The sequence below is a fragment of the Malaclemys terrapin genome, chromosome 1 (assembly GCF_027887155.1).
Source record: "Malaclemys terrapin pileata isolate rMalTer1 chromosome 1, rMalTer1.hap1, whole genome shotgun sequence".
Lineage (NCBI taxonomy): Eukaryota > Metazoa > Chordata > Testudines > Emydidae > Malaclemys > Malaclemys terrapin.
Window position 1 is genome coordinate 304960873 of NC_071505.1, and position 14132 is coordinate 304975004.

The 14132-nt window shown below is 39.3% G+C and overlaps 1 protein-coding gene across 8 annotated transcripts in view; it reads right to left on the minus strand.

Moving 5' to 3' along the window:
* FRY (FRY microtubule binding protein) overlaps positions 1-14132 on the minus strand; it is a 422104-nt gene that overhangs the window by 85643 nt on the left and 322329 nt on the right. For all 8 annotated transcript variants that reach the window (XM_054015341.1, XM_054015336.1, XM_054015335.1 and 5 more), the window contains exons 40-42: positions 10243-10441; positions 7506-7627; positions 5171-5358 (exon numbers count right to left, since the gene is read on the minus strand). In XM_054015341.1, the coding sequence (XP_053871316.1) occupies positions 5171-5358; positions 7506-7627; positions 10243-10441 (509 nt within the window). The remainder of the gene's footprint in view (positions 1-5170; positions 5359-7505; positions 7628-10242; positions 10442-14132) is intronic.

The window sequence follows — 14132 nt, forward strand, 5'->3', positions numbered from 1 at the left end:
TCAAATCAGACATGAGAAAGAATTCAAACAGAAAATATTCACTTAATATGATAAATGGGAACTATTTAAGAACATTTTACTAGAAGCACAAAAAACCACAATCCCACAATTGAGAAAGAAGGCTACACTGGTTAAAGGACCAGCCTGACTTATAGGAGGGGGGAAATAGAAAAAAGGGAAAGTTGATATGAATGAATATAAGCTAGAAGGTGGGAATGGTAGAATATTGATAAGGAAAGCAAATGGCACAATTGAAACCAATGGACATCAGAGCTAAGGACTAGAAGAAAAAGTATATTAGAACAAAAGGAATCCAAACACTGGTATTGGTCCATTAATAGATGAAGATGGCATAATGGTCTATAATAATGCAGAAAGGGCAAAACTGTTCAATAAATATCTCTGTTCTATGTTTGGGAAAAAGCCAGATGATGTAGTTGTATCATATGATGATGAAATACTTTCCATTCCAACTGTAAGTAAGCAGGGCCGGCTCCAGGCACCAGCTGAGCAAGCTGGTGCTTGGGGCAGCAGATTGTTCGAGGCAGCATTCTGCCCAATCCTAGGGCGGCACGGCCGCCTTTTTTTTTTGTTCTTGTTCCGCTCCAGCCGCCCTGTAGGGGGCGACGGCACGGAGAACCAGAGCGCCCTGCAGGGCAGTCCTCTTCCTTCCCTCCCCGCCGACCGGAGCGGAGCCCTCACAGCAGGAGGCGGCGCAGCGGGAGGGGCCGCGTGGCAGCGCCCCTGCTGTAGCCCTGGCCGCCCCCTTCTCTCTCTCTCCCGCCTGCTCCCTCCCCCCAGTCATGCCGCAGGTTTTTTTTTTCGCTTGGGACAGCCAAAAAGCCGGAGCCGGCCCTGTAAGTAAGGAGGATATTAAAACAGCAGCTAATAAAGACAGACATTTTAAAATCAGCAGGTATGGATAATTTTCATCCCAGAATGTTAAGAAAGCTGGCCAAGGAGCTCTGTGGCCTGTTAACGTTGATTTTCAAGAGGTCTTGCAATATTGGGGAAGTTTCAGAGGACTGGAAAAAAATTAACGTTAGGCTTATATTTAAAAAGGGTAAAGGGATTGACCTGGGTAATTAAAAGCTATCATTCTGACATCAATCATGGGCAAAATAATGGAATGGCTGATATGGGACTCTTATAAAGAATTAAAGGAGGATAGTATAAATAATGCCAATCAACATGGGTTTATAGAAAATAGATCTTGTAAAACTAATTGAGGTTTTTTTTTTGGTGAGATTATAAATTTGATTGATAAAGGTAATGGTGTTAATTTTTTGTAAGGCATTTGAGTATGGTACTGCACGACATTTTGATTAAGAAACTAGAACAATACTAATTCAACATGGCACACATTAAATGAATTAAAAACTGGCTAACTGACAGGTCTCACAAATGGAACTGTAAATGGGGAATCGTCTAGCTGGTGTGTTTCTATTAGGGTCTCACAAGGATCGGTTCATGGCCCTACAGTATTTAACATTTTTATCAAAGAGCTAGAAGAAAACAAACTCATTACTGATAAAATGTGCAGATTACACAAAGATTGTGGCAGTGTTAAATAATGAAGAGGACTGTTTCTGACAGATTTTGCAACTTCATGCAGTATCTATAGGGGAACATATTGTATTAAGTATAAATATCACTGTGGGACATGGATTGTGATTATGTTCTACTCCAAGGGGGAAGGTTACCACAGCTCCTCCAGGAATTAAAACAGGGGAATTAAGGTGAATCACTCACACTGTAAACACCTCCGGAAAGGTAGCACTCTCTGGGGAGGTTTGCATATACTGGTTCACACTTGGTTTCCAGAGACTAGGAAAACAAAGAATGGGGTTTGGGCTTAAAAAGGCTGTGTTTAAATTGAGTCAGGGCCCTCTTTCTGATCCAGCAAACACAGAGGATCTTCTGCCCAAGAGCCCCAGCCCTTGTGGAAGGATTGGAAAGAATTTGGCCTACAAGAGCCCCGTAAGACTGATGGGTGATCTCTGGTAAGTTTTTAGCATAGTAACTTTTATTGTTTTATATGTTTTCTCTGTAATGCTTTTGCTTGCTTAGAAAGAATTTTGTGGTATCTTGTAACTGCTGGCAATACACTGTCCATGGTCCTTGGATAGAAAGAAAAGCCCAGGCACTGGCGTTTAGAAAGACTGGCTTGCTGGGCATATCGCAATGTAAGACAGTGAGCTGTGCAGTCTTAAAACCCTGGTTAGGAGGGAGAGAGATGCAGCCATCAATCAAAGAGAGGTGATGGCTGGGAGCTGGAAACTTTAAGTGGGTGCCCTCGAGGGACCATGGAGGGGCAATATAGATGCAGTTACCCTGAAACTGTTACACAGGTCACTGATACAAAGTGATCTGACTGTGTGGTATGCTGGATACAAGCAAGCAATATGCTTTCCATACCCCAAATGCAAAATCATATATCTAGGCTATGATTACAGGAGGAGGAGCTCTATTCTGGGAAGCAGTGACTGTGAAAAAGACTTTGGAGTCATTGTGGATAATCAGCTAAACACAAGCACCCAGTATGATGCTGTGGCCAAAAGTGATCCTTGGCTGTATAAACAGAGGAATATTAAGTAGGAGTAGAGAGTTATATTACCTCTGTATTTGGCCCTGGTGAGACTGCTACTGGAACACTGTGTCCAGTTCTGCTGTCCACAATTCAAGAAGAATGTTGATAAATTGAAGAGGGTTCAGAGAAGAGCCATGAGAATGATCAGATATTGGAAAACATGCCCTACAGTGAAAGACTCAAGGAGGTCAATCTTTTTATCTTTGCAAAGAGAAGGTTAAGGGGTGACTTGACCATAGTCTATAAGTACCTACACAGGGAACAGAAATTTGATAATAGAGAGCTCTTCAATCTAGCAGATAAGGGTATAACAAGATCCAGTGACTGAAAGTTGACGCTAGACAAATTCACACTGGAAATAAGGTGCACATTTTTAACAGGGAGGTTAATTAACTATTGGAATAATTTACCAAGGTGTGTGATGGATTCCCCATCACTAGAAAATTTAAATCAAGAATGGATGTGTTTCTAAAAGATATGCTCTAGTTCAACCACTGCTATTGGACTTGAAGCAGTTATTTATTCAGGGAAGTCCTGTGACTTATTCTATGCAGGAGGTCAGACTAGATGATCATAGTGGTCCCATCTGTTCTTAAAAGCTATTAATTTATTAATCTATTTTTATTCCTTTTCATTCCTTTCCTTGGTGTTTGCTCCATCTTTCATTTTTCTCTCTTATCTTCCCCACTCACTAGAAGAATGCATGCTGCTCGAAGGGGTGGTGGCATATATCCATGAGTGGTTTCATGGTGCCAGTCTGCATGGTTTTCTCCTGGATGGGCTGGTTGGCACAGAGAAGAGACTCTTAGCTAGCAGCCTCAAGACCTGTATATGAGTATTCTTGCAGCCCAATTTATTTCTGGTGGAGAAGAGTAACAAAATGCTCCCATGCCACTTTGCCTGCAGCTAGGGTTGCCAACTTTTTAATCGCACAAAACCAAGCACTCTTGCCCTGCCCCCTGCCCCAAGGTCCCACGCCTATTCACTCCATTCCACCCTCCCTCCGTCACTCACTCTCCCCATCCTCACTCACTTTTACCGGGCTGGGGCAGAGGGTTGGGGTGTGGGAGGGGTAAGGGCTCCGGCTAGGGTTGCGGGCTCTGGAGTGGGACTGGGGATGAGGGGTTTGGGGTGCAGGAGGGGGCTCCGGGCTGGGGCCAAGGGTTTGGAGTGCGGGAGAGGGCCCAGGGCTGGGGCAGGGGGTTGGGGTGCGAGAGGAGGTATGGGGTGCAGGCTCCGGGAGGAAGTTTGGGGGCCAGAGGAGGCAGGAGGTTGGGATTTGTGAGGGGGTGAACTCTGAGAGGGAGTTTGGGTGTGGCAGGTGGCTCAGGGCTGGGACAGGGGGTTGGAGTGCTGGAAGGGGGTTCGGGGTGCACGCTCTGGCCGGCGGTGTTACCTCAGATGGCTCCTAGAAGCAGCCAACATGTCTGGTTTCTAGGTGGAGAGGCTGGGGGCTCTGCACACTGCCCATAACTTCATGTGCCGCCCCCACAGTTCTCATTGGCCGTAGTTCACGGCCGTGGAAGCTGTGGAGCTGGCACTTGAGGCAGGGGCAGTGCACGGAGCTGCCTGGCCGCCCCTGCGCCTAGGAGCCAGACATGCCAGCTGCTTCTGGGAGCCAGGACAGGCAGGGATCCTGCCTTAGCCCTGTTGCACTGTTGACTGAACTTTTAGTGGCCTGGTCAGTGGTGCTGACCAGAGCAGCCAGGGTCCCTTTTCGACTGGGTGCTCTGGTTGAAAACCGGACACCTGGCAACCCTACCTGCAGCCAGAAGAGACTTTTGCAGCAGGGAGCAGGACAGATTCAGGGTCATGCAGCTTTCCCATATCTATTACTACTTGTCTACTGCTACCCTTGTCGAGTCTGCCTCTCAGGTTAAGAAACACTACGTCATGGTTTGTTTTCAAACAGAACAGCTGCATCGTAATGGTGCGAGCTTGTTAAAACAATATGTTCTTTCTACTGTTCATTTATTTTTCTTAAAAAGCGAGGGCCAAAGCAGTTTGTTTTTAATTTTATTTTTACTCTCCATAGCTCATAGTACTCTTTACTTAGATTAAAAACCTTAATGATTTCATCTTTTAGCATATGGCAAATATAAATACTCCCACCAACCCATCCAGTGAATCAAAACCTGCAGACCTTAATCAAGCAACATTCCTAATTGCTTTAATGTTGAATATTGCTCAGTAAAGGAGAATGGAATTTGACCCAGTGTTTGCAATTTAACTGCTTTTGTAAAGGCAGCAGCAGAAGCTGAAAGTGCTGTTTCTGTGAACCCCACTACAGTTTGCTGTTTAAAATTTTTAAAGTCTCACAATGGGGTGATACATTTTGAAACAAATTAGACTTATTTTTCAGGGCTCAGATTATAACAGCTAGATCACGACTTTGACAGCATTTTTGTAATTTTGAAATTGTGATGAGAACACAGTTTTTCTTTTCTAAGGTCACATTCTCACTTGCATCATAGTTTCCAAGTTTATTTCACCCTTTACAGTAAAATGAAACAAATGATACTGAACATATGCAGAATTGTGAAACATTGTCAGGAATGCAGCATTGTCACACGTGTGTACCTGAATCTCATCTCCATGTTCGCCTATAACTTCCACCAATCTTGACAGAAGGTCAGACAATGCATGTGCAGAAAGAGGTTGCTTTAGTGCCCTGAATATCTGGAAAGATCGACCTGCATAATGTCTTGAAGAGCTTGCAAGAGCTGTTTGTAAAGCAACTTCACTCAGATGCTGCTCCAAATGAAAACCTAAGCAGCAAAAGAATAGTATGTTGATGTTTAAAATCTAACAAAGCAGATTTTACTGCACGAGAAAAAAAGTTACTTTACAGTTGAAACCTTTAGCGGACCAATTCCCTAGCATTTCAAAAAGTTTTGGCCATTTTTAAGGTATATTAATTTATGAAAGAACCACTAGAACCTTCTTTACAAATACGTGAACAATTCTTATTACTGGACAATACAGTATATAAAATTGGTAGTAGTCTACCAGGTAAAGACAGTATACTGCATTTAACCTGATACCTTAACATTAAGAAATAAAATCTGCACTGAATTAAAAACAAAGGGCAGAATGGTCTAGTTGTAGTGAGTAGAACTGCATGGGAACTTGTAGTTGTGTGATTTCAAAATTTCTTCCATTCCAGAACAAAACAAAACCAAAAGATTTCAAAATTTCCCATGAATTGAAATTCTGGAAAAAAAAAATTTGGGATCAATTGAAATGTTTCATTTTGACAAAATCTAAATGATTAATTTCAATTTTTACTTTTTCACTTTATATTATATTTCATAATATAAAAATTGGGGGGAAAAGGTTGTTTTGAAAGAGAAAATTGAAACATTCCATTCCAAAAAGGTCAAAACTTTCCTCAGTGAAATGCTTTTTCTCGGGGGGGGGGGGAGGGGGGGTGTTGTGTTTCTATAAATTTTTCTCAAAGGCAACATGTTTCCGCAAAAACATTTTGCTTTCAACAAATGAGCATTTCCAAACAACATTCTAATTGTGGCCACTGACTCAGTGTGTGGCCATGGCAAATCACCTAACTTGTAAGCTCCTTGGGAAAGGAACTGTTTTTTTGTTCTGTGTTTGTATAGCACCTAGCGAAATGGGGTCCTGGTCCATGACTTGGACTCCAAGGCAGAACAGTAACATAAATAACAGCAACAATAATAATAATTTCAATATTTTCAGCTGTAAAATGGGAATATCAGTTCTTATCTCCTCATACGGTTGTTGTGAGGATTAGCTAGTTAATGTTCATACTGTGCCTGGAAGATGTAAAATTCTATATAAATATGCTATATAAATACCTTGCTAAATGCAAGTACTGTAGCCCTGATTAGGGAAAGCAGTTAAGCACATGCCTAAGTACTTTCCTGAATTGGAATCTTAGGGCCTGGTCCAAAGCTCACTGGAAATCAGGAGTCTTTCCATTAACTTCAATGGAATTTGGTTCAGGTTCTAATTGCACACTATGTTGCTCTCTGCTCTACTAATAACAAGTGAGTTTTCATTACTTTTCAAAATACTATTTAGTATTACTAGTTTACTATGAAATCCCATAATAAATAATTAAAAATAAACTATAATTGTCAAATTAAATGAACACAGAATATTTTGCTTGTTGAGAAGATTGCTTAATATCTCCAGTCTATTTTACAAATAAGAGGTGGAGTTTTTCCCTTTTTTATCAAATAGAACAGTCAAAATCAACCATCAGTGATGGTTTAAAAGAATTGATTGTACTGTGAGTGCATGCTCAAACCATCTAAGATGGTATTTTTCTAGCAAGTACGTAATATGATATATGTCCTACATAGGACACCAAATGCTTCAGCATATGGATCTAATGAAAAAAAGATCACAGGATAAAAGTTTACTGTGGGCTAAATAAACTAAAGAAGAATATATACTTTTCACTGATCAAATGGAGCAATCTGTAGTAATCTCTTCAGGAATATAATAAAATGAAATGACAAGAGCATTAAAAGAATATGAACTTTAACATCCTACAAAAGGAAACAAAATTATTTAAAATTAATTTGAAAGTATTTATTTGCACCAAACATATTTGAATCCAATTAAAGTCACATAGTGTAATCAGATTATATGAAAAGAATAACTTGAAACAAGTTACGAAAACAAAATTGCTTTAAAACTTTTAACCCTCGCACATAAAATACTGTAAGAAAGAACAAAGAAAAAAGAATCATTATGAAATTATTACTTTCACAAAACAGAGGGCACTGTTGCACAAGCAAGCTCCTGTAGCAGCCATTCAGGAGCAAAGAAACTGGCATTAAAAGGCATGTTCTCTAAGCAAACACTAGGGACTTGTCCACTAGACGAGGGTTTTAACTACAGTACAATCAAGGAAAAAAAGTTTCAATACCTGACTTGGAATCTTTAAATACAGACACAACATGTCTCAGAAAATTAGTAAGTTGATCAGCACTCTTTGTATTCTGGTTCTTGGGTGTGATATCTTCATGGCACCAGAGTGGACCAAATGCCCTTAAAGAGAAGAAAAATGTAGCAAAATGTGTAAGTATTTCTTTGAAGCAGTTGAAATAAATTTAAATAATTTTAAAAATTATTATACTGTACATTCAAAAGGAGACAGGCAGAACAATTTGCTGGAAAACATGTGATTGAACATAAATCTATGAACAATACAACTACTACTACACTTCAACTTTACAAAGATTTCCAATTCAAAATGTAGTACTGGCATAACGTTATAAATGACTGATCATTTCAGGGCACTGCTCTACTTTCCTTTTTCTAAATGTAAGGCCATCTTTTACACTGGGGAATTTTACAAAAAATAAAATAAAATAAAATAAACAAAACCCCACTGGTGCTATCTACCACTATGGGAACCATAGTATAGACAATGCTCAGGTAGCTTCTGGTGTTTTTAGTACTGCTGAAAAGAGATTTTTTTAAAAAGGTTTATCTACAAGAACCTGATCTACATTAAGGCTCCTACTGGTGATAAAAATAGTGGGTATTTTTGGGGGTAAATTCCTTAGTGTAGAGAAGGCTTAGTGGTGTTAATCTTGATGGCTACAACTCTTGCTGAAGGCCTACTCAGCATGAGTTGTGAAACTGACAGATGCAGACACAGAGATTGATGAAAGCTCGAACTCGCTATCTTGTTTTATGTTTAGCTTGTAAATTCCTTGGTGAAGGGACCATCTTTTTGTTCTGACTATGTCCAGCACTTAATATGTTGAGATCCTGGTCTATGACTGAGGTCCCTATGCACTACCATAATAAGTATCAAAATAAGGACTAATTTTCAGTTTAAAAGCACATTTACTATTGAGTACATAATTTGAGTACATACATGAGTCTGATTTAATCAGACATTTGACTGGTAAAGTTCAATTTATATTACAACTTGAAGAAAATCTTATTACATGACATAATTACACAGCATTACTTAATGCATCTACTGTGCCAGGTTGAACAATGCTATGTATCAAACACAAATAAAACTAAAAATGCAGTGTAGTAGTTGCAAATAATTTGGGTAATGGGAATTTGCAAGAATTTTTAAGGCAAACCTAGGATTTCAGGCTTTTGTCCTGATGCAGACAAAATTTCCATTAAAGTCAATAGGAGCTTTGCATAAATCAGGATTTCAGGATTTTACCATTAAGCCTGGCCTCACCCACCTTGTCTCTCTAAACACCAGTGTAAACACATTTACAACAGTGTAACTGTATCCACCCTAGGGACGTTGTACTGTTTTAAATATTCTGGTATGATAATAATGGTACAGCTTTTATGTGTAGACAAGGCCCTTAGGCATGGTGACTGTTTTGCAAAAGTAGACTTCTCAAGTGTGCCTAGGACAACTATTGGGTTCAACTCTGTGCCAATCACCTTCTGTGCAAACAGGGGTATGTGTTAATGCTGCATGAACAGTGTTAACTTGGGCTGTATTCTAGCCCAGGAGGGTGTGAACAAACCCCACCCAGCTGCTCCTACAAACTTGTGCCAGGGCCATGATTAATCCCCAGGAGGAGTATGTAGGGAATTGAAGGACTACCAAGTAAAAATTCATAAACAGCCTCTGACCCAGCCCTGCAATGCTCCCTCTGTAGCTCCAGTCATATCGGATCTGCATAGCGTGGACATTAAAGAATTCAAAAGATGTTGCCAACATTATCCCTAAGGTCTTACTCCTGGCTGCAACCCCTTGGGTGTAAATTTCTTAGCAACACAAGTCCTGAATTTAATTAATTGGATGCACAGTACATGGTGTGTGACTGAACAGGATTTTTGTTCTTATTCTTCTTGCCTATCTCCTGACTTCTCAAGGTTAAAAAAAGTCAGTGGAATTGTCAACAACTAAGCACGGAGAAGAAAAATAGGTTGAAAGAGAGAACTTGCCTGATATTGAAAAGACAACTGTCTGTGCTAGATTTGTTACTTATTCAAAATGCTAAGTGCAAATATCAAAAAGCCCCACCAGAGGACTAATACACCAAAAAGCCTTTGCTTATGCTGTAATGAACTGGATGTTTTCCTTGGTAAAATACTGGTTAACTGTGATTAGAAAGACTTTCCAAAACTATTTCCTTTTAAAAAAATCAGGTAAGATGTGAGAAAGAAACATCATTTCAAATATAAGTTCACCAAGTAGACAGGAATATTATCAGTTTAGAAAATTAACAAAGTTAAATAAAATGAGTTTTAAGACCTAACAAAATCATGTATTACACTGGATTTTGCCAGTTTATAATGATTACATGTCACTTAAATCCTTTCCGCACTTAATACCAGCTCTTCTTTTGCTGTCAGTTAAGAACTACACTTCTTGATGGAAAAATGAAATGCAAAGTCACTCTGTAGCTGCTCTTCAACTGGCTAGACTTAGGCTTCCAGACACTTTGCCGGGGCAGTGTAAAGGGGTCTTAATGTAAATGAGAATCAGGCCCTAAATTTTTCAACAGAACAAGCCTAGGATGTGCCAGCCCTATTCAGTAATTAAAGCTAGGCTCACTGTGGCCCCTCACAACTGCTGTCTCCTTTATAGCAATAAAATTGTCCTATTTCATGAGTTCTGTCATCAGCATAATATTATAGGATAGTAACCTCTCCTTATCTTGGATTACCTGGTAGTCAGAAATTCAATTAATTTGTTTGCCTTTTCATCTGTTTCAGGAGCTGTGTCCATGTCCTCCACCTCTTGGGTAATCTGTGGGAGATTTCCACTGCTGCCTCCTAGACTGATACTTGAGGAGGTAGAGCTGGAGCTTAAACCAGAATCTGGCACTGGTGATGACTGGTACTCCCGTAGAAAGTCAAAACCACCTGGAAGCAGCAGAGGAGAAGATAAAGATGGAATGCACTACTTACGTCAGCATTTCAGATGAAAGAATAGGACAAACACCTCTTTTAAACAGTAAGCTGCTGAAAACTTTCACTTGGAAGCAGAAAATATAAGCAAAATGCAAAAACCTATAGCAAGAGTGAAAAACTGGTGACATTACACTTTCAAAGCTTCAGAACGCAATAAAAAAATGACTAATACAAAAGTCAAAAAATTTCTGCACTATAGGTATCGTATCTGTAAAATAAGTGTTTCACAGGTTACATTCAGAAGTAACATCTTTTTGTAAACTGTATTACATTTAAATAATGTTAAAATATGTCTACAATCAGGCTAAACCTAGGCAAAAGTCTAATTCATTAATCCAGGCTGGTCTGATGTTGAATAAGGTTTGCAAAAAATGTAAGATGGGGTCTTAAGTTCATAAAACAGAGTGAAGTAGGTGATATTATCTTCATTCATCCTTATTTAACCCTCCTTTGTCCGGCGACAGCAGAGGTGTTAACTGCCTACTTCACCTGGAATGGTCTCTTACAACATCTTAACTCCTTGTGCTAAACAATTTGCTCCACCTTGTGTTTAGCTCTGACACTCTGAGGGGTTGTCTACACTGGCCATTTATGGCACTGCAACTTTCTCGCTTTAGCGTTGCCAGTGTAGACTAGCCCTGAGTGCTTTTCCCAGACCTGAAGAAGAGCTCTCTGTAAGCTCTGAAAGCTTGTCTCATTCACTAACACACAGTCCAATGCAAGGTATTACCTCATTCACTTTGTCTCTCAGAGAGTCAGTTTCAGAGATCAAATTAGAAGCCAGGTGTCTTCATTTCAGATTCTATGTTCTAGCTACTGCACCATGTAGCATACTGACTGTATCTGAATTGCTTTCCTCATCCAAACAGCAACTCCTCAACATTAGCTGATTAAAAAGCATTTCAACTCAAAAGGGAGTTCTACTCAGTTCACCATGGCCACAAAAGAGGCCTTGACATGGGATATCAAAGGTGGGAAAACTCATGTGAATCTTAGGGGAAAATGAAAATGTAATTTAAATTTAATAGTTTATTGTATAGGTTTAACAGTTTGTGAACATACAACAGAAAGAAGGATTTTTACACAGTTTGGGAAGGAAATACGTTTTTCACTGCTGTTGAAGGTAAATAATGGGCATATAAATCATTTGATTTAATATTTTTGTCCTGAATTACGATAAAGTTTTGCAATGAAATATCTGAAACATTTAAGTGGAATAAATAATCCTGAATTATGCAAAAAATGTTGTTTACCATTACTATTGGCATTCTCCTAAAGGTCTCTGATAAAAAAAATGAAATCCATCAATCTTCATTTGTTCTGGCCATGCACCAAAGCAACTGATTGAAGGTCAAAAGATCAAAGTTCTAAAGTAATTTTCTTTAAGCTTCTACTGCGCATGAAGTTATGCACTATTCAAATTTCATAAGTAGGGTTAAAAACAACCTTAATTTTAATAAAAAAAAATTTGAGTGAGAATTTGAATCTATGTTATTGCTCTTTTTAAAAACAAATCATGTCTGTGACCTTTTTAAACTATGTGATTGTTTCCCTTCAAAGCACTGAATAAGAATCCATGGGACTGTGTTCCAGGGCAGAGGGCAGAATGGCCTTTGGATTGTTATGCTGCATTGCACATTCAATAGATTATTTTCTGCCTCCTTTCCCCATCATGTCTATTTTTATTTTAGTCAAAAAATCCTATAGTGATTAGTGACAGATAAACTTCAATAGGTTCAGATAAGTATCCAAATTATGGAGACAAAGTACCTGAAGCTTGTCCAAAAACTTGCAGAGCTTTGTTTCTCTTTTCCAAGGTAGCATTCTCTGAAATGCTTTCAGTTCCACGCGCAGAGCCAGTTAGACAGGCAGAACTGCAGGGACTCAATGCGTGGATGAAACAATGGTGTAGGAAAGAGGGGTTTACATTTATTAGGAGCTGGGGAAACTTTTGGGAAAGGGGGAGCCTATACAGGAAGGATGGGCTCCACCTAAACCAAAATGGAACCAGATTGCTGGCATTTAAAATTAAAAAGGTCATAGAGTAGTTTTTAAACTAAGGGCTGGGGGAAAGCTGACAGATGCGGAAGAGCACGTAGTTCGGACATCGCTTAGGGGAGGATCTATAAATGGATATTGCCTATGTCCTAATAAGGAGGCGAGGATGGAAGATGATAAAATACAGGTAGAATCTGATGAGAAACAGTCAAAAGAAAAGAAGTCCCATTCAATTACATCAGGTAATGGCAGACAGCTAAAAAATGACAAGTTTTTAAAGTGCTTATATACCAATGCTAGAAGTCTAAATAATAAAATGGGCAAAATAGAGTGCCTCATATTAAATGAGGATATTGATATAATGGGCATCACAGAAACTTGGTGGAATGAGGATAATCAATGGGACACAGTAATACCAGGGTACAAAATATATCAGAAGGACAGAACAGGTCGTGCTGATAGGGGAGTTGTACTATATGTGAAAGAAAGCATAGAATCAAATGAAGTAAAAATCTTAAATGAACCAAATTGTACCATAGAATCTCTATGGATAGTAAATCCACGCTTGAATAATAAGAATATGGCACTAGGGATATACTACCAACCACCTGACCAGGATGGTGATACTGACTGTGAAATGGTCAGGGAGATTAGAGAGGCTATTAAAATAAAAAAACCTCAATAATAATGGGGGATTTCAACTATCTCCATATTGACTGGGTGCATATCACCTCAGGAAGGGATGCAGAGATAAAGTTTCTTGACACCTTAAATGACTGCTTCTGGGAGCAGCTAATCCTGGAACCCACAAGAGGAGAGGCAATTCTTGATTTAGTGCTAAATGGAGCATAGGATCTGGTCCAAGAGGTGAATATAGCTGGACCACTTTGTAATAGCGACCATAATATAATTAAATTTAACATCCCTGTGGTGCGGAAGACACCACAATGGCCCAACACTGTAGCATTTAATTTCAGAAAGGGGAACTAAACCAAAATGAGGAGGTTAGTTAAACAGAAATTAAAAGGTACAGTGCCAAAAGTAAAATCCCTGAAAGCTTCATGGAAACTTTTTAAAGACACCACAATAGACCTCAACTTAAATGTATACCCCAAATTAAAAATCACAGTAAGAGAACCAAAAATGAGCCACCATGGCTAAACAACAAAATAAAAGAAGCAGTGAGAAGCAAAAAAGGCATCCTTTTTAAAAAGTGGAAATTAAATCCTAATGAGAAAAATAGAAAGGAGCATAAACTCGGGCAAATGAAGTGTAGAAATATAATTAGGAAGGCCAAAAAAGATTTTGAAGAACTGCTAGCCAAAGACTCAAAAAGTAATAGCAATTTTTGTTTTAAGTACATCAGAAGCAGGAATCCTGCTAAACAACCAATGGGGCCACTGGACGATTGAAATGCTAACGGAGCACTCAAGGATGATAATGCCATTGCGGAGAAAATAAATGAATTCTTTACATCAGTCTTCATGGTTGAGGATGTGAGGGAGATTCCCAAACCTGAGCCATCTTTTTAGGTGACAAATCTGAGGAACTGTCCAGGATTGAGGTGTCATTAGAGGAGGTTTGGGAACAAATTGATAAACTAAACAAAATGCTCCTCAAAATGAATTTTCTAGTCTCCTGCCCA